The sequence below is a fragment of the Amblyomma mixtum genome, chromosome 7 (genome assembly GCF_055824585.1).
Source record: "Amblyomma mixtum isolate Tamu chromosome 7, ASM5582458v1, whole genome shotgun sequence".
NCBI lineage: Eukaryota > Metazoa > Arthropoda > Arachnida > Ixodida > Ixodidae > Amblyomma > Amblyomma mixtum.
In genome coordinates this window covers 26,405,345-26,426,275 of record NC_143018.1, presented here as the reverse complement: position 1 = coordinate 26,426,275, position 20,931 = coordinate 26,405,345, and the positions used below count along the sequence as shown (strand labels likewise).

General features: G+C 51.6%; 1 protein-coding gene across 2 annotated transcripts in view; it reads right to left on the bottom strand.

Moving 5' to 3' along the window:
- LOC149335411 (transcription factor 21-like) overlaps window positions 1-20,931 on the bottom strand; it is a 39,759-nt gene that overhangs the window by 2,312 nt on the left and 16,516 nt on the right. The window contains exon 1 of one of the 2 annotated variants that reach the window (XM_089553798.1): window positions 3,511-3,684. The exons of the other annotated variant lie outside the window; for it this stretch is intronic. Coding sequence (XP_089409924.1) covers window positions 3,511-3,591 — 81 coding nt within the window. The 5' untranslated portion in view covers window positions 3,592-3,684. Of the gene's footprint in view, window positions 1-3,510; window positions 3,685-20,931 lie in introns of those variants that run through there. 2 annotated transcript variants of the gene reach the window in all.

Below are 20,931 nucleotides of genomic sequence, written 5' to 3'. Positions count from 1 at the left end.
GACGTTGCAATTTCATGACTTCATTTAATGCGGACGGCGACCACGAGATATGGGAGAGAGCGAGAGAGATTTTAATAGGTCTGCCTGGTTGCTAGCCTGGCATGCTACTCCAGGAGATCAAGGAGGGTTTTACGGCTAATGCTATAAAAAAACAAAGGAACAGTGATGCAGCAGATTATACCGCAGTAACGATGATCGTTTTGAATGCACTAACCTCACTAGTTGGAATAGCGTAATCGGAGAAGTTATTAAAGTCCAGGACAGTTTTTGGCTCTAGGTTCAAGACTATAGCCATTAATTCCAGATCGAGCAAGATTTATTTAGCAAGGCGGAAACTGTTTATGGCCATCGATTGAGCCAGTTCATCAGTCTGTTTTTTTGACGCATGATTGTTTAACACCTGCGTCATTCATCGTGTAGTACATGCGCCATAGTAGCCTCTGTGTAAATTAAGTGCTTTGCGGATAATAGCAGAATTTTTTAAATCATCAAATATGGTTCCGTCCAACTAAAATGAGCAACTGCTGGAAAAACGAGATACGGGAGAAAATGCTCAATATTGTCCATAAAAAACCAGTATCTGTGCACTAGAAATAAAATTAACAAAGTCGAGTTGTTAATTAACTCTAAAACTCTCCACAACGAATTGCCTCAAAGCCAGTAGTGTTGCATTTCCATGTGCACTGACATCGCACCGCAAAAGGGCGTATTTTGCGCTCCGCCTCCAACGAAACGTGGCCGCTGCAGTCGGGTTTAAAGCCGGGTACTCCGGCTCGGTAGCCGTGGGAAGGAGTAAGGTACCAAGAATCAGCACCATTAGGATTCTGGGATATTTCCTACAGCAGAATGGCAAAAACACCACTATGCTTAAAAAGCTTCAGACGTATATCGACCAAGTAACGGGGATATTCAGGCGAATCTCCCTCAGGAACAAAGGCCTCAGAGAACAATGCGTACTAAGGCTGGTTCGTGCCTTCATAATCGGCAGGATAGCTTGTGCCACTCCCTTTCTCCCCTCCCTTTCCCTGGCGAAGCGGAGAAGTTCGAGATAATGATCAGAACGTCATTCAAAAGGGCTTTAGGCATCCCCCCCAACTCCTCGACAGAGAAGCTTCTAGCTATGGGAATGCATAATACCTGGGAAGAGATTGCCAAAGCGGACAGGGAGGCGCAGATATGGCGGCTCAACTCCACTGTAGCGGGCCAAAAAATACTACAAGAACTACGGCTTCCGTCAGGAGAACGACCCTATGTCGCTGAACCCCTGGAGCTTGAAACACGGAAACTGTTCAAAATTGCACCGATTCCTAAGAATATACACGCGATCCATGACAAGGAACGAAGGGGGCACAGAACAAAATTTATTCAAAGGAAACTAATGAAAGACCCTCCTCAGGAATCAGCCTATTGCGATGCTGCCTGCAGGCCAGAAGGGGCCACAGTCATAGCGGTGGTAGATAGGAACCCCTTCCAGAAGTTAATTGGATCCATTGATACGCGTAACGCTTTAATAGCTGAAGAGGCTGCGATAGCGATAGCATGTACAGGTACCAGAGCCAAAACTATTCTCACAGATAATAAGGCGGCTGCTAGGAACTTCGGCAAAGGCCTAATTTCCAGGCAGGCGGCCAGACTACTGAGGAAGCACCCGCTAAACCAGGAGATTTCAGTCATCTGGGTTCCAGCTCATGAGGGTCTACCAGGCAATGAGGCTGCCCATCGCCTCGCTCTAGATGTATACACCCGAGCGGCCGTAGAGACCCTGCTACCCGGAGACAAGGACCCCCCTCATCACCTACACGGAGCTCTCTGAGACTCCCAGACTAGGTCGAAGGATCTATCCATCATCAGATAGGTCCCTAACAGCCTCAGAATGTAGGGCCTGGCGAAGAATTCAGGCCAATCACTTCTTACCTTAAGTTACTCTGCATAATGAGCTTACAGGCGACCCGGAGGCTTGCAATCTCTGCAACGTACCTCTGAGTCAAAATCATCTAATCTGGCAATGCCCCGCATCTCCGGGAGCTGAGCAGACTGATCCCCTTGATCAAGTTGCCTGGGAGTCCTACATCCGCAGCCCAAATGCGGATGCACAAAAGATTGTCCTGTGCCTGGCGGAGGAGGCTTACTCCAAGACCTTCTCTGCGGTCACGGCGCAGGAGTGTCGGCAAGGGGGAGACCCTCCCTCTGGCTGAGCCCCTGCCCCCGAGGCCCATGTCGGTGTGAATAAAGTCGTCTCTCTCTAGCCGAGCGCTCTAGCCATTCAGCCACCACGGCGGGTCATTTCTCACTCTATTCCGAGAGGCCTGTGTATTGTGCGTTGTCAGTGCACGTTAAAGAACCCCAAGTAGTCGAAATTTCCGGAGCACTTCACTACGGCGTCCCTCATAGCCTGAGTCGCTTTGGGACGTTAAACCCCCCTAAACCAAACCGAACCAAACGTCTTGCCCTCCTTCAGCCCGGAGCGTACTCGCCGGCCTGTCGCTTATGTGACAGCCCAAGAGCCGACTACGCTCATATCTTTTCCTCCTGCGCAGCACACTTGCCCCCTGCCTCTTGGCATCTAAACAGTCCGCAGCAGTAGGAGGCTGCTTTGTCCAGCTCCGAGCCGAATCTCCAACTCCGGCTGGTGACCTGGGCAGAGGACGTCGCGACTAGGCACGGCCTGGACGCCAACCGGCAGCCTGAAGGCCGCCCACAATGCTGCTGCATAATTTTCGTTTTTATTGCGAAAGCAATACTACGCCAGGTCACGGCCGGTCTCGACGCGCGCGCTCTCTCCTCTGCGAGAGAGCGCGCGCGTCGAGACCGGCCGTGGCCAGGTCTAACCACTCGTCGCGTGGTCCGTGGACCCCCCTTTGCCGTTGCCTAGCAACAGCTTCAGCTGCGCTCCAACAGTTGGCGCCGCGCCTAGCAAACCGAGTTACCTGCGCCTACCCGAGTTACTCGGATGAGCTGCGGCAAGTTCGGAAGAGCGTCGTGCCAGCTGCGCGAGAGGTTTCTCGGGAAGAGCAACATGGGTCGCACAAAGCCTACGGGTGGCTGGGATAGAAACAGCCACCTGCGCCACTGCGCTGGTAGTAGTATGAGGACTTAACGCCATCTACGAATGTTAAATAGAGTTTGAAAAATTCTGCATACATGTGCATTCACCTTCTGCTCGTATCGCGTCGTGCCTCCAGTTGAAGAATGAAGACCTGCTTTCGCACGTGTTCTCGGTTGAACCACGTTAAACCCTCACCAATTTTTTAGGCCTTCTTAAATAGTTTTTCACCCCCACCAGCAACGCCGGTGGCTAGGGTCTACGCGAAGACGGCCCGAGCGCATCGCGCTTTCCCTACCGATACTGGCACCCAAAACGCATGGGTTCGAATCCAACTCATATCTACACACCTCCGCCTGTGTTCTGCTTTCTGGAGTTTTCACGTGGTTCTGACCGGCGGACAAAATTCTGCGGATAAACATAGGTTTCATCGCAATCCTGCACGAAAACAGACAGAACCGACCGACCTTCGAACATTCCTTCGCTATCCACCGCTGTCCACGAAGAGAATTAATTGTGTACTGAAATGACTGGTACAGTACAAACATGACATTTCCTGCGGGGTTCTACAAAACAGAACAAAGAATGCACAAACAATGCAAAGAGTGCACTATGTCTCCCCTACAAAATCAACGCGGAATGAAAGAACCCTGAGGAAAAGCGGATAGGCACTCTGCACAAAAAAAAGGGGGTGGGGTACATATGTGCACATAACCGGAACGAAAAAAAAACGACACTCCATAAAACATCTAAACCAGAAATGAACGTTAAAGCAAAATCCAACAATACCTTCCACGGCAACCTTCTTGCTACTGTACAAAACAACCATGGACGTACTGATTTTGTAAAGAATATCTGAAAAAAATTCCTGCATTACACTGCAGGGAAACAGCCAGAAATATTCAATTACGCTTTCTCGCCGGGACCACAGAAGGCTTTTTACTTAGCGGGACACAGTGCATGCATTTTTTTTTGGACTTGGTAAAAATCTATTGCATGCCTCTTCCTGTGTATGATAACATTTGTCCAGCGCCAAAGTTTTATTATCGCCAACCGCGGCGATTTAGAGATGAGGAGGAGGAGGAGGAGAGAGACTTTAATTATTACAGGAGAGGACTGCCTGATTTTAGGGTTAGGTAAGGGCGCTCAGAGCTGCTACGGAGGGTTGGATGGATGGATGGAAACACCTTTATTGGACAAAAAAAAAGAGGAATCATCCAGGGTGGTCCCCCACTGGTCCAGGACTCCACAGGCTTGAGCTTCAGGGAGGGCGACAGGGGTCTCTGTTACAGCCGGCGTCGTCGCTTCGGCGGACGCGGTTGTTGCGACGAGCGTCTGTTCTTTCACTCTTTCCTTCCATGTCTTACAAAAAACTTGTCTCCAGGTGGCAGCGATTGTGGCTCAGCTCGAGCCAGCCAACCGGGAACAGGTGGCCTCGGATCGGGGATTCACGAAGGAGCGCATGCACTCATTCAGCGAGCTGACGCAGGCATACAGAGCCTCTCGCCAGCTCTACCCCCCGCCCCACCCCTCCCTATATATATATATAACAAACATGCAACTCTGGCGCAGACTACAGACACACTCTCTACCCTCACTCCTTACCCTAGCCCACTATCATTCCTCCTTCCCCAATCCGGCATGCGCCCTATGCCCAGAACCCTTCGCCTCTTCCCTCCACATCCTTTCCCTCTGCCCGGCGGACCCTCCCCCGCGGGACCTAGAGAACCTCAAGACCTGGGAGGACTGGGAGCCCCTGCTGCGCTCGGAGGACCCGGCCGTGCAGACTATCGCCACCGGCCGGACTGCCAGTGTTATGGACCTTAGGAACATAAGCACTTGAGTGCAGTGGGGTCGTGTGGGGACCCTGGGGCGTGCCCCAAATTCCTTGTAAAATAAAGTTTTTTTTCTCTCTCTCTCTCTCGAGCCAGTGGGCAGGCCCGTACACTTTCCTGTTCATCCTTCCTTCAGTCGCAACAACAACAACAGCTTCGTGTAAAGCCCGATCCACCAGCCATTTCTGGCCGGTGGGCTGAGCGGTCCGTAAAGCAGCCTCCCAGGAAGAATGAGTGGGATTGGGGATAGGGGGTACTGCCTTTGGGGAAGGACATTCCCAAAGGTAGTGGAAAAGTGTGGATCGGGGCACGCCACAGGTGGTACATTCAGGAGGAAAGGTGGGGTGAAAGCATGAGAGACAGTGGGGGGAAATAAAACAGCCTGCCTGTAATTGTCGCCATGTGGCGCTGGATGAGGGCGACAAGGTACTGTGGGGTGGTGGCAGTGTCATGCGGCTGAGTTTGTAGAATGTTGTGATGTGATGATATGTAGAGAGGACCAATGTCGCAGGGTTGGGTGCCTGATCATCCGGGGTCCCGGAGGAGAGTTCTCGGGCCAGCGCATGAACGCGCTCATTACCGGGGATCGAGGCATGCCCATGCAGGGACCCACGACAGAGTAACCGTTCAGTCGAGAGAGGTGACTGTGGCAAGAATACGGTGTGTTGCCAGCGTCGCCACGCCGTTTAGGCAGTGGCGGTACGCAGCCTGGGAATATGTGCAAATTTCGGTTATGCTTTTGTCAATAGTGGAGTGAGTGGGCCAGCGCAAGTGCGATGGCGGCTCCTTCCGCTTCTGCAGGCGAATCAGTTCGGATAGTGGCGGCACCGTGCCCACTGTGTCGTTTTCACAGGCTGCGACTGCCGTGAAATATCCTGCTTTAGAATTGTCTGCCGAGTCGACATAAAGGGTATCGGAGCGGTTGCTGTATGTTTCGATGTAATAGCTCGCTCGAGCCTGCCGCCTACCCTGATGGAGGCTAGAGCTCATAATGCGCGGTAGGGGCTTCTGTGGTTCTGCGTGCACAGAGAAATCATGTAAGGTGTAGGACTTGCTGGGGTGGGAATGGGTGGATTGAGACGGAGCTGTCGCAGTAGGCGTAGTCCTGTTTCCTTGCGGCTCTGCATTGAGCCTCTATTAATTCGATCACGGTATTGTGGGCACCAGTGGCCAGGAGACATTCCGTACTGACCGTCCGTGGAAGAGTTAGGGCGGAGGTGACAGCCGTGCGTATTAGGATGTCCGCCAGTTGTGTTTGGTGTTGAGTGAGTATGTGGTATGGGAGGTGGTATGTAATGCAGCTAATGATTAATGCATTGGCCATGTTGAGGGCCTCGCGTTCAGACAACCCGTGATTTCGGGCTGTCAGGCGCCTGATTAGTGCAGCGACCTGTTTGGTCTCTCTTTTCAAGAGCTGCAGGGCGGCGGTTGCCTAGAGTGTGTTGTTAATGAGAAGGCCGAGAATCTTCACTTGAGACACAATGGGCACTGGATACCAGCATGTACAGGTGCCCACAAAAGTTTTCAGAACATGCAAATTTCCACAAAGCCTAATTACTGCGCATCATAAGCATGCAGCCGTGGACTGAAAGGTGTGCTTTGTATTTCCCAGCGCGACTTGCCGAATGCGCTCCTCAGTCCAGGCCAAACACACGACAGTTTGGGTGTCGGGACATACCGACATTACGGGAAATCAGGAGGCGGATAGGATAGCTCGAGGGTACGCAACAAACCGAGCATCCAACATTCCCGACACCGCTGAGGAACCCGAGCCGGTAGCCCAAAGCTATACAGACATTCTTAACTACTACAGAGGGATCAGACGAAAATACCCGCCCCCACACAAACAACTCAATAGAGAAGACGCCGTAGCATGGCGACAGTTACAAACGGGAACATTCCCGTGCCTAAACATCCGAAGTAAAATCTACCCCACAGAGTACAAGAGCGAGTGCCCGTGGTGGGGAGACAAACCAACATTATACCATACCACATGGGCATGCCAGAAAATAGACAAGCTACCCATAATTGAAAACCCGAGTGCGGAAGAGTGGGAGAGGATGCTATCCAGTGACATCCTGAAAGTCCAACAAGGTCTAGTAAGGCGTGCACGCAGGGCAGTTACCCTCAGCGGAGCCCTGGACTAGGGGAACCGACCCTGATGATAAGATGGAAGACTCCATCTGAAGCCGCAAAAAAAATATATTGTAAAATAGAGCAAATAAACGTTTCCCACCACCACCAATGTCTGGCTTCGCTTCTAGCCAGCTAGAAAATTGAAGTTTTTCGTGGTTTCGGCGTTCTGCAAACTTTTGTGGGCACCTGTACATGTGCAGTCCAAAGCGGGGTCCATCAAGCCAGGCCGCGGCGGCCTTGTTTCGATGGAGGCGGTATACGCAGAAAGGCTTCCATGAGCTGTGCGATGTCAGTAGACGTTAAAGCTCTACAGGAGGCCGAAATTATTAATGCGAAATCATTTCTAGGCTATGTCGACTGTTTCGTGTCGGCTGTTTCGTGTCCGTGTCGGAACTACAAATAGACGCCGTCTAAAAAGTGGTTATAATCGAAGTGGGGTGCTGTGAGGATGCCGGACAAAACATTTGGTGCCAATCGGATCATTAGTTAAATAATTAGAGCCAAAAAAAGCGACCAAAAGTGGGCGGGGTCGAGGCGCGAGAGGCGCAAAATTTGAATCGCCGCAAGTGTCCTACCACGTGACGCCCCCTCGTGACCTTGATTGGCCCACGTGACAGGAAAAATGGGCGGAGCCAACGCGCGGCACGAAATTTGAATGTCCGAAATGAATACCGAGGTGAAACGATGGGTGATGGTGGTGGCGGTGCTGGTTACAACTTTACTGCCACAAAATGGAAGGGATTAATTAGTTGGGGCTGGGGCGAGTCCAGGGTGGCCTCTTGAGCTCGCGTGATGAGGCCCAGTTTCGTTGTTTTTCTTGAACTGGCCAAGAGCCTGCCCCATTCCTCCGCTGAGGGAGCTGGCAAGAGTGTCGTCGGAGGGGGTTTGCTAACGCATTCCCTTGAAAATATGGTCTTGGGTAGCGTGCTTCCCGTCACCGCAGAGCGGGAATGCAGGGTCATATTCACCGTTTGTCATTAGACATAATCGGTAGGGGCTAAGAATTGCATTTGTTTGTAGGCGTCTGAGTGTCGTGGCTTGCGCCCTGTTAGGTCGGGGTGAGGGGCGGGATACCTGCATCTTATTTACTCGCTATAAATGTTTGTAATCTCCGCGTACGAGCGAGGCACCTCGGTGGGGGCGTCCGTTCCCGCGAGGTCTTCCGTCCCCCGGTGGGTTAAACTCCGGGCTACACGGTCGACCCCCTCGTTTCCGGAGTTACCCGCGTGAGCCGGAACCCACACGAGATTGATGTTGTGATCGAGAGTTCGGTTGCGCAGGATTCGCATTGCGAGCGCGCTTACTGAGTTTTTGGCGAAATTTTGGATGGCGCTCTTAGAGTCGCTTAGAATAGTTTTGGTGCGGGGATCCGCGATGGCCAGTGCGACAGCTGCTTCCTCTGGTTCGCGTATAGAGCTAGCGTGAAAGGTTATGGCATTGACGGGGGCAGACTTTGGAGGGGCCATACATGCCACGTACGTTCCGCCTTTGATGTGTTGGGCTGCGTCCACGTACACTGCTCGTGGTTCGGTCTCGTACTGTTTCTCATGGGCCTGCGCCCTTGCTTCCCTGCGGCCGTCGTGTCTGCCTGGCAGCATGTTCTTGGCCACTGGTTTAACAAGTAGTCTGCTAGTAATGTCAACTGATAAATGGGATGTTGCACATATCTCCTCAGCGGGGTTGATGTGGAGTTTGTCGAGAATTACGCGTCCCGCAGCAGTGCGCGACAAGCGGGTCACTTGTACGTCTTATGGGCTTCGGTTAGCTCAGCGAGCGTATTAAAAATTCCCAACTGCAGCAGTCGATCTGAGTTGGCATACGCAGGCAGGCGAAGGGCCGCCTTGTGTGCTGTTCTATTGATGCTATTAAGTGCATCTTCATCCCTGCGACGCAGATGATAGTGCGGGTAGCGTCACGGCGCACCAGATAGGCGGGCTGGTGAGGCGCATTGCCACCCGTCGCAGGGGCATGAGAGAAGCCGACCTATGCAGGATCACGCAAAATCATTTATGAAAAGTCGACGCCCGTGGAACGATGGGCCTTTGGAGTTAATCGGAATCTACAATCAATAATAACAAATTACAGAAACGCCAGTAGTAAATGAAGATGAATTAAGGTGCATTAGAGCGAATTAAGGTGAATTAATCATAAATTAAAGTGGATTAATGTGGGTATAATGTGACTTAGTGATCAGTTGGAATGAATTAAGGGTAAGAGTAAACCAACTGTGAATTAAGTGTTAATTAAATTAATAAATTCCGAACAAATGAGTTAAATGTGAATTAAATTGATTGATTGCGACAAAATTTTGAATTAAGTGTGAATTAAATGCGAATTAATTATGGAATAAAGTGCATTAACTATGGTTTAAGGTGCATTACGTGATTCGATTGTTAGACGCGACGTCACAATCCACACAGAGGCAAATATGAGCAACTAGAGGCAAAGAGGAGCATTTAGAGGCGGCGAGAAGGCGTCAGTGCTTGCGCATTACTCGAATGCGGTTTCCGCAGTGCCCTCTAACGTTTTGAAGCGAAAAGCTTCAATAGGATAGTCAACACCGGGTCTGGCGTATGCTCCGTGATCATAATTAGCCACAGCTGCGCGTGCGCAGAACCAAGTGACGTCACAGAAGAAGCGCAGGTGGTCGGAGCGGCCGCCGCCGCAACCGCCGCCGCGACTCCGCCGCCTGACCTTTCGGCGCAGCCGCGCGCTACTGCTCACGAGCGCCGCCTCCTCACCGTCGTTTGACCTTTCGTTGCAGCCGCGTGTTTACCACATCTACTACTCATGCGCAAGGAGGGCTACATAACGCGCTTGCCTACACCATTACTTTATTTATTTATTTATTTATTTATTTATTTATTCGATACTCAATCCCATCAGGGATCGTAACAGGGAGGGCATTCAAAAGTACAGAGACACAGAAAAAATAGCAATGGTAGTTAATCAAAGTACATAAAAAATATGACACGAGATTATACATTAGCAGATACGAATAACAAATAAACCTGAATAAGGAGCGTGTGACATGATTTTGGCGGACAATAATACCACAAGTGAAAACACAAACGGAAGGAATGACTTGGTAATGACATATATGAACTCAATAAATATTAAGATATAAGTAGTTCATTTTCCACACGTGTGCTAAAGGAATTCAATGATGGACTACTAACAATAGATGTGTTCAAGGTGTTCCATTCGCGTATAGCACGAGGGAAGTATGAATATTTGAAAGTGTCAGTACGGAATGAAAACTCGTTTAGAGTGTGTATGTGTTTATTACGTGTTTGTCGCGTTTGTGATTGTGATATGTATCTTGAAGTGGCGACTTTTAATTGATTGTGTACGAGTTGGTACATGGTTTTAAGGCGCGCTAGTTTAAGGCGCACAATGCGCTGGGGGCGCGTGGTGCCCCCAGTGCATTGTGCGCGAACTGCGAAAGCCATAACGTCAGACAAAGCATAACTGCAGCTTTTCGCTGGTGTACCCAGGCTTGTATATCCAGGAGCTAAACCACTGCCATTTTTTTCCCCTCTGCAGTTTCTCGCGTAGCATCTGTTTAGAAAAATATTTATTTACATATGTACACATGCCAAGGTTACCAGATACATTGACATTTACAAGAACACATGACACTAAGCATGTAAGGCGAGCAAATTGAAGAGGTACCACAAACATCTCAAAGTAACTAACAGGAATTGCTCGTGGGCGATGTAAAACAGGATAGCATACCTATTGACAGAAGAGCGAAAAGGCAAAAGTTTGACTCTTTCTTCTTTCACTCCTACCTTCCTCCCTTCCCTTACGGCGCGGTTCAGGTGTCCGCCGAGATATGTGAGACAGATACTGCGCCATTTCCTTTCCTCAAAAACCAATTTACCAATAGTTTGTTATTGAAACACTGAAAAGGAGACCTTAGCGCCAGTTTGGATTAAAAACCAGGACAAGACGACTGTTGCTTACAGAAATGAATGGGCAAGACCACTGCCGGAGAAACTCTTCCTCACCTAAGAAAAAGAGTTCTTCGGACAAAAAACTGATCAGCTCCCGTCGGGGACGGCCGAGAATTGGCCACACGGCGCGGCGTCGAAAGCCACCAGCAACCGCGGCGCATCGACTGCGCCATAAACTAAAAAGACCTGCAACAATTAATAGCCGAGCAAAACGGCCGCTGGGGAAGCGGCCGCGGGAGACGAAGCACGGAATGCCCTGCCCAGGGAATCCCGCAAGAACCGCGCGCCAAAAGACACGCGCTACAACACAGGTGACTGTAGCGTGGCGATTAGATTCCGGGAGCGGGCAATTCGGACAGGTACTGCAGCGTTGCAAACCCCACCGTTCTAACCGATCACAAGTAGGGAGCACTACCCAGCCAAGTTTTCGAGACAAAGTCGCGTAGAGGTGTCGACACTAAGGTGTCGACGAAGTTTACATCAGGTGCTACTGCTGTTACATGCCTGTAAAAGGCCACTGACGAAATACAGAAAGCGGTAGGTTGCTCTGACTGTGGTCCATGATTAACAGGGGCCGCGGGATCCAAAAAGCGTAAAGAAGGGCCCAAAAAGTACCAAGTCAGGATTCGCGCCGGAGACGCGTTTCCTAGCAGGATACGCAAAATGCCCTTCAAGCTAACAGCGAGGACGTGACGGACAAATTTGGAAAGGAACTGTTTTACTGTGCAGCGCCAGGCAGCAGCGGACTCCCGAGGGGACCACACAGAAAAGAGGACGAAGAAGAAGCACTGCCGGCCATCATGGCTAAGGCTAGCCAGAATAGCGGGGAAGGCAGTTCGGCCGGGAGACGGCGCCACGAGAGTGCCCAGGAATGTGGCATTGCTCCCCCCCTCTGGAAAGCGCCGCCCTCGGCGCGGCAGGTCGTGTGGACCGACGGCGGCTCCCCCGGGCACGAGATTTTGGCACACGAACACCTGCTGTTCATAAGGTGCCCGTGCAGAGGGGCAGTAGTCCGGGTGCATGGAGCAGTTATCGTCGACGGGCGCGGAATGCACTGTCTCGGGCGTCTTGATCTCGTATGCGAGGAGGGAGAAACAGCTCTCAGTGGTCTGGACATTTGCTACTTCCAGTGCGAGCAGCACGCGGTCGGTGAGCGTTCCCGAAACTGAGGCGTGGGTACTCTGTCCGACGGAGTATTCAAGCGGCAGCGGGTTGTGGTTGGACAGCAGGGCGAGTGTGGCATTCCATAAGGTGGTTCTGGCCGACCACCATCTCGGCGGGCGCGCACGCTGCACACCTTAGTCTTCGGCGCCCGCAGGTAGAGACGAGTGAGCTGCTAGCGGGCGTGGTACGGCTTCATTCGTGCGACATGCACAACTTCAGACGTTGGTCGTCGAGGGGAACGAACAGTTCCTTGAGGGAGAACTTCATAGTTTACCTCGCCGAGTTGGCGTATCACTTTATAGGGGCCAAAGTACCGCCGAAGCAGCTTTTCAGAGCGCCCTCGTTGGCGGATTGGGCTCCACACCCAAACGTTTTCTCCGGGCTGGTAAGTGACATCCCTGTGGCGATGGTTGTAACGGTGAGCGTCTTTTGCTTGTTGATGCCGGATATGTTGCCGAGCAAGTTGGCGGGCGGCCTCAGCTTCGTGAACAAAGCGGTCGGCCCCCACGACAGCGGAGTTTACACTACCAGGAAGAAGCATTGCGTCGAGCATATAGTCGTGGCTTCGCGACCATGGACTAAGCGAAACGGTGTGAAGTGAGTCGTCTCTTGCAGATCAGTGTTATATGCGAAAGTTACGTAAGGGAGTACTGCATCCCAGTTGCGGTGGTCGTCGTCGACAATATGTAGGTTTGGGAAAGAGCCTGTTTGTAATTGTCTCCAAGTGACAGCTTCCTCTCTGCTGAGAGATTTGTGCGGTGGGGGATATCGCATTCTTCTGTCTCTATAGTTTTGTACAAAAGTATGGCCGAGTATTCCCTGGGTGCTGGCGCGAGTTCCGCGGTCTCGTCGGATGCTCGGAAAGTAATGTATCCTCAAGCTATCCTGTCGGCCTCTTGGTTCCCTGCCACCCCTGTGCGCCCCGGTACCCACACAATTTTGTGTGGGATCTTGTCGTTTTGTTCTTCCTGGTTTTGAATTCTGTCGCTCGCTGCGAGGAGTATACGGAGCGCGTGACGACCTATCCTGCCATTCGTGTAATTTCGGCAGGCTGTTCAAGAGCCCGTGAGTTTCGCAAGACCCTCAAGGTAGCACCAATACTAAAAAACATGGATCCCAACCTCCATCGAGGCAGAAGAGAAGCGAGGGCTCTCTGTGGTTGTCTAAGAACAGCACGAGCCACAAGCTCGGTTCCGCATGACCAAAAAAAGAAAAAGAGAAAATTGGCTGTGGCTTAGCTAAGGTTAAGCCTGGATATCTCGAAGCGAAAAACTCTCGCTGCTTTTCAGCCAACTCCCAAGCTACCACTTCTAGATCGGTGTTTCTGCGCCGTCCGACTGTTGCTTCTTCTCCTTCTATGGTGAGTGTGAGCGCCGTGCGTGACGTCATTCGGTTTCGCGCATGCGCAGAAGTGTCAAATCTGTAGTGTGGCTCACGCGAAGCGCGGTATTGACTAGCCTAGTGAAGCTTTTCGCTTCAAAACTGTAGTCTGTGCCCACCTTATGACACGAAGGGGTGGTTTAACAGTGCAGCAGAGGTACTAGAAGGCACCGAGCATGACGGACTGAACCAGGTAGCGTCTCTGAAGCAGAGGCAGCTCGAATGTCTGCGCCCTTCGCACACGAGCTGTAATGTCTTTGACGACCGAAGACCACACACAATCCCATATTCCAGCCCAGTCGTAGGTCACAACTAAAATGCGCATCTGCGCGCACCTCTGCAAATGTATTGCAGATGCAATACGAGTCTGGGTAGACCCCACAAAAAAGTAACGACTCTTCGAGAGATACACTTCGGCCCTCTGTCTTCCCCCTCCTACACGCTTCAGAGTATCGGCACCCCTCAAGGGTCCGTCCTTTCCCCCTTTCTCTTTAACATTACCCTCATCCTCCTTGCCCGAAAATTGGCAACTATTCCCCACCTGAAGCACACTCTATATGCCGACGATATCACCCTGTGGACCACTCACGGCCATGACGGCGACATAAAGATCACCTTACAGGAAGCAGCCACCCTCACCCAAAATTACGCCCGGACCATCGGACTGTCTTGCTCCCCAGAGAAGTCCGAACTGCTCCTCATCCGTCCTAAGAACTACCGCTGTCCCCGCTCCCCCATTGCCATTGAACTGAATGGTGACCCAGTACCTGATGTTGGCACCCTCCGTGTATTGGGTCTGCACATCCAGAACGATGGCAAAAACACCATTGCCCTCAAGAAACTCAAGCAGGTTGTAGGCGCGATATCGCACCTCATCCGCAGGGTTTCGGGACGTCATAGAGGCATGAAGGAGCGCGACCTATGTCGCCTCATTCATGCCTTTGTCCTCAGCCCTGTGCTGTACACTACCTCATACTTACAACTATCCAAACATGACATAAACGCTTTGAATGCTTTGATTCGCAAGGCATTCAAAGTAGCACTTCATCTTCCCCTCAACACACCAACAGAAAGATTACTAGGCCTGGGCCTCCACAACACGATCGGGGAACTGGTGGAGGCCCACCGACAGGTCCAATACATCAGGCTCACACAAACTTCCACAGGTCGGCATATCCTGGACTCCCTCGGCATCAGAATACCGGCCAACGACCCAACCCTTCTCGCCATCTCACCCCTTCACCGGGAGCTTCTCATTAGGCCGCTCCCGAGGAATATGCACCCGTCCCACCATGAGCAGCGCCGCAGAGCCCGTTCGAAGGCACTCCATCGAGCGTACGGCCCCGAGCCGGACGCCGTATGGGTGGACGCTGCCTGCACGGGTGATGAAGCGATAGCAGCTGGGGTGGACTCCTCTTTATCTGCCCTAATCACACTACCTCTCCCTCCAGACACATCCCCAGAGGCTGCAGAGGAAGCCGCCATTGCACTTGCTATCACTCGCACGGAAGCCCGGTATATATTAAGTGACTCTAAAACTGCGATCGTAAATTGTGCTCGAGGCCGAGTCCATGTCCCTGCTTTCGGCATACTGGACTCGCCCGATGCACCCCCGCCCCGCCATGTAGAGCTGATATGGGTGCCTGCGCACTCCGGGAATCCCGGAAACGAGGCTGCCAACCTTTTAGCCCGAGGTTCTTTAAACCGGGCTCAGGTGGCCTCGGATCGGGGATTCAGGAAGGAGCGCATGCACACATTCAGTGAGCTGACCCAGGCATACAGAGCCTCACGCCAGCTGTACCCCCCGCCCCACCCCTCCCTAGATAACAGACACGCAACACTCTGGCGCAGACTACAGACACACACTCTTCCCTCACCCCTTAACCTAGCCCACTATCATCCATCCTTTCCCACTTCCGCATGTTACCTATGCCCAGAACCCTTCGCTTCTTCCCTCGACATCCTTTCCCTCTGCTCGGCGGACCCTCCCCCGCGGGACCTAGAGGACCTCAAGACCTTGGAGGACTGGGAGACCCTGCTGCGCTCGGAGGACCCGGCCGTGCAGACCATCGCCACCGGCCGTGCTGCCAGTGTTATGGACCTCAGGAACAAACACTTGAGTGCAGTGGGGTCGTGCTGGGACCCTGGGGCGTGCCCCGAATTCCTGTTGAAATAAAGTTTGTCTCTCTCTCACCTCCCCATCAAAAGTAAACAAAAACGCCCTGTGGCCACACCGTAATTACTACCATCAGAGCAAAGAACGCTGGGGCAATAATCACCAATAACTCCCACTGCAACCTTTTGGCCACTGTACAAAACAACCATGGAGATGCTGATTTTATAAAGATATTTGATAAAACTGGCTGCATCACATTCAAGGGAAGCAACCAGAAATATTTAATAACGTTTTTTCGCGAGGAGCAGCAGAAGGCTTTTTACTTAGCAGGACACAATTCATGCATTTTTTTTGGCCTTGGTAAAAAAATTGCCGACGATTACGATACTTCCTAATGCGAAATTTTAGCGCAGCACATCAACTGTTTCAGCTTTTCGATATATTGAGGCAAAGAATTCGAGCAAGACGTGTGTACAATTGCAGACAACTCGTTATTTCTCACCATATTCCTTTTTCAAGAAACACTCCACTAACAGTTCTTGATTGTCTTTCTTTCTTTGATTGTCATGAAGGAAGCTGTGTGGCGGGAGAAACAAAATTCAGGGGCACTTTGACTGTATAAAGTGCGTAGAGGCGAAAGCGTTTTCCGCACCGCTTTGCCTAAGTGACACTGGTGACGTCACCACTGAAGGACGTCACACATAATTGATGACGAAGCAATGACAAATTACTAATTAGTGACTGAGTACTGATTAATGTCTAAATACTAATTAACTGCTAATTAATGAGGCTTAAGCTTCGCCTTTAGGAGTGGAACGCGAACGCGTGTTGTAGCGCTGCCAGGCAGTCCACGGAACGCCACACCCGTTCGGCGCGATGCCTTGCCCTTTGAACGCAACGCTTTTTGAGGAAAGGTGGTGGTGAAAATATTTTAATGAAATGGTTTAGGAGGTTGTAGCCGTGGTTGGAGCTCTCAGTCCGGAACCCCATTGGCGTAGGCTGCTGTCCGGGCTCTTTCGATGAGTTGCTTTTGACTCTTTCCGTCCGAGCTGGACAGAGCTGCCTCCCACCCCTCCTGCGTTGGCTGGTTATTAACAGTGATCGCCTGATTTCGTTGGCAGGCCCATACCATATGGTACAGGTCCGCCTTCTCCCCGCAGAATTTGCATTGTGAGTCAAATGACTCCGGGTCTATGGCATGCAGTCTTCGTGGGTTGTTGTAAGTGTTGGTCTGTAGCTTTCGGAGGTGTTGTTCCTCCCCTTTATCTAGTGTCTTAGCCGGCGGAGGGTAGACCCGACGGGATAATCTTAAGTGCTGAAGTATGTCATTGTAAGTTAGTAGTGGGGTAGGAGGTTCCACGGCATCCGCACTGGGTGCCCGGGGGAGAAATGCTCGGGCTGAGGCATGTGCGCTCTCGTTCCCTGGGATGCCCTGGTGACCTGGTACCCATATTAAGTGTTTGTGTGTGGGTTGGTAGCCACGGATGTAGCTATCTTGCAGGATTTTAGCTGCTAGCGGTGCGACCCTGCCCCTGAGGTAATTGCGATACGCTGTCTGTGAATCTGTGAGAATGTATATTGAGCTAGTGTGTGTTGCAGCTAGAGCAATCGCCACTTCTTCCGCAGCCAGTATGTCCTGGCTAGCCAGTACTAGTCCGTCGACTGTTGTATTTTGGTGCACTACCGCGACGGCCGTCATTCCCTGCTCGGGACCCGCAGCATCGACATAGAACACGCCCTCGCGCCCGCCGTAGTGTCTTTTCATGGCTTCGGCTCGTGCTTGTCGTCTTGACTGGTGAAAATCAGGGTGCATATTCCTGGGTAGTGGAGCTGCCTTGAGTTGTCCTCTCCATGAGGCTGGGATGTCGGTTTTGGTGTCTAGCTGTCGGGGGCAATTGATGTTTAAATCACTCAGGACTTGTCGGCCAGTTCGAGTTGTGGAGAGCCGTACCACCTGCGCCGTAAGGTGTGCCTCTATCAGCTCATCGATCGTGTTGTGCACACCCAGTCGCAAGAGCCGGTCCGTCGATGTCGCAAGAGGGAGTCCCAGGGCCTTCTTGTAGGCAGTTCTGATTATGATGTCGAGGTTTTTGATGTCACGCTTCTTAAGGCGGAGGTAGGGCGCTACGTAGACGACGCGGCTTACAACGAAAGCCTGCACCAGTCGCAGAGTATCATCTTCTCGCATCCCCGATTTGCGCGTCGTTATCCTGGCGATCATCCTGGCGACTTGCTCGCTTACGAGCCGTAGTTTCTGGAGGGCAAGAAGGTTGTTGCCGTTGTTATTTATGTACAGACCCAGTATCTTCATGGTCTGAACTTCCTTGATGGGTGAGTTGTCTACGCGGATATTGATGGTGTCTTGATTCTTGCGTTGACGGAAGACTAGCAGTTCGGATTTTTCGGGTGAGCACGTTAGTCCACACGCCCGGGCATAATTTTGAACTGTTGTCGCCGCGGTTTGTAGTTGTTCTTCAATCATTCCCATACTTCCCGTGGTTGGCCAGATGGTTATATCATCAGCGTACAGGGCGTGGCGTATGCCCTGTACCTGATTGAGAAGAGGTGGGAGATTTAGGAGTGCAATGTTGAAGAGAAGTGGGGATAGTACTGCCCCTTGCGGAGTGCCTCTCGTGCCCATCTTCACTTGCGTTGTGTGTTTTGAGCCGGTGCTGATGTTGACGGTTCTGTCCGTAAGGAAATCGCAGATGTACGAGTAGGCTCGCTGTCCGCAGTTCATGCTGTGGAGGTTGTTGAGGATTGTGGAGTGTTTGACATTGTCAAACGCTCCCTTGAGGTCAAGTGTTAGAAGCGCTCGGTTACTGTTTGTGCGTGCGGGATCAATGACTTCACGTTTGATTTGCAGAAGTACATCATGGGTGGACAAGTGTGCCCGAAATCCAAACATCGTGTGTGGCAGTAGCTCATTGTCCTCAAGATAATTGGAGAGACGGGTGTGGACTGCCTTTTCCATGAGTTTGCCTGCACACGACGTGAGGGATATGGGGCGCAGGTTTTCAATGCTGATTTTCTTGCCGGGTTTGGGAATAAAGTGTACATTGGCTGTTTTCCATGCTTGTGGAATGGTGCCGGTACGCCAACATTCGTTTATGTAATCCGTGAGTTGCTGCAGAGCCTCCGTGCCGAGGTTGGCCAGAAGTCCGACAGTAATTTTGTCTTGTCCCGGGGCTGTGCCTCGGCGCATATCTGCTAGTGCTGCAATGATTTCCTCTGAAGTGAAATCTCTGTCTAGGTCTTCGTTCGGTTCCCCACGGTACTCCTTATTGTAGGGTTGTGGGTCTCGCGCGGTGCAGATATAGCGACGCGTGAGTTCATCCACGAGTTCATGATCCGTGCCTTGAAAGCTGTGTAGGGCTCGATGCAAATTTCTGTGTTGTTCACTCTTCGCTTTCGGAGGGTCAATTAGGCATCGTTTTGAGGAAAGGAAATGCTCTGTCACCTCGGTGGACGTCCGAACCGCACCGTACAGGAAGGGAGGAAGTGGGAGTGAACGAAGAAACAGAAAGAGGGGCCGTAATGAAGAAACTGAGAATTGTATTTGAGGAAAGGAAATTACACAGTAGCTGTCTCGCATATCTCGGTGAACACCCGTCAAAACGCGGACACATCTGCCGACACGGCTGTCGACACGGCTGCCGACAAGGCTGATAACGACAGTATGAGGCATTAAAGGCTTGCGCCTTAATTATTGATGGATATGTGGTCGACTTGCTGCACCAATGCCTGGTTCTCAAAGACGTGGTCTGCGCAAGTATTTCGTGAGGTTGTCACAGCCGTGGGAAGCGTTACGAGCGAGAGGAACGGAATGTTCTCCCGCATGTAAGAAATTCCTGTTTGTCTTTATATCTACATAAAATTCCCCACCCACCCTGCCACCCTGGCAGGTGGCAGTTAATAGTTGATCGCGAGAGTTCGCTCACCGTTGTCAGCGCTAACGCCTACAGCCCACACCTCTCTCTCATCATCCCACGTATCTATAAGCGCGATTCAGGCGTCCACTGACCCAGAGAGTCAGTTATGTGCACTTCCTTTCCTTAAAATGATGGAGTGTAAAACATTCTCGACGCCAACGCCAATGAACACATTGAACGCCGACGGCCTATGGCTTCAGCGCCGCATTTCTGGCACAACGTTGTCATTGCCAACTCATGCAGCGCACATCGGTGACTACCGTCACAGCTTAAAACACGATAGTGGTGTCCACTGTTCCATGGGGGCAGTTATGCGCCTTCCCTCTGCTTCAGGTGTCCACCGAGATGTGTGAGACAGATAGTGCTCCATTTCCTTTCCTCAAAAACCAATTTACCAATTTTGCCCTCTGCTTGCCAAGCTACCGTCGCTGCTCGAAGACACCGCCAATGCCACCTCCACGACTACCCAGGACGAGGATGGCCCCTCTCCCGACGCCAAACTCATACACATGTGGGAGGCCCAGCGCAGTCTTAGCGCTCGCTGGCTCCGCCAAAAACACAATCGACCCCTCAAGCTCCGTCTCGTTCGCCTCGAGGGAGAGATCGAAGCTTACTCCATCAAACTGAGTCAGGAGCAATGGCATCAAACCTGCGACCGTCTTAACGGCCAGTTAGGATGCAAAAACTCGTGGTTCTTGCTCAGACATCTACTGGACCCAACTCACACCAAATCCACATCTCACAAGAACCTCACCCGTGTCATACACGCTTTTCAGGGAACAAATGAGGAACTCCTCGCTACCCTGAAAGACAAATACATCAATACTTCCACTGAAATTCCCATCCCTTCAGGATACACGGGTGCTCAGAACACCAACATGGACGCCGACATCACGGCAGGAGAAGTCCGCGCCGCCCTCAACCAAATTAAAACCACCGCGGCCGCTGGCGACGACCACATAACCAACAAGATGCTTCGTAACCTCGAAGATCAATCCGTCGAGGCACTCACGGACCTCTTCAACCAACACTGGCATGAGGGTCGCCTTCCAGACACTTGGAAGCATGCCAAAGTGATTTTCATACCTAAGCCAGGCAAACGACTCGAGCTGGGCAACCTTCGGCCCATCTCGCTCACGTCCTGCCTGGGAAAGGTCATGGAACACGTCATACTCAATAGACTCCACACTCATGTAGACCAAGAGGACCTTTTCCCCCCCACTATGATCGACTTCAGGACCGGCCTCTCCACTCAAGACATTATGTGGCAAATCCAACACGACATCCTCGATCCGAGACCCATCCGAGCTACACGAACTATCCTAAGCCTAGATGTCAGCAAGGCTTTCGACAACGTGTCACATGC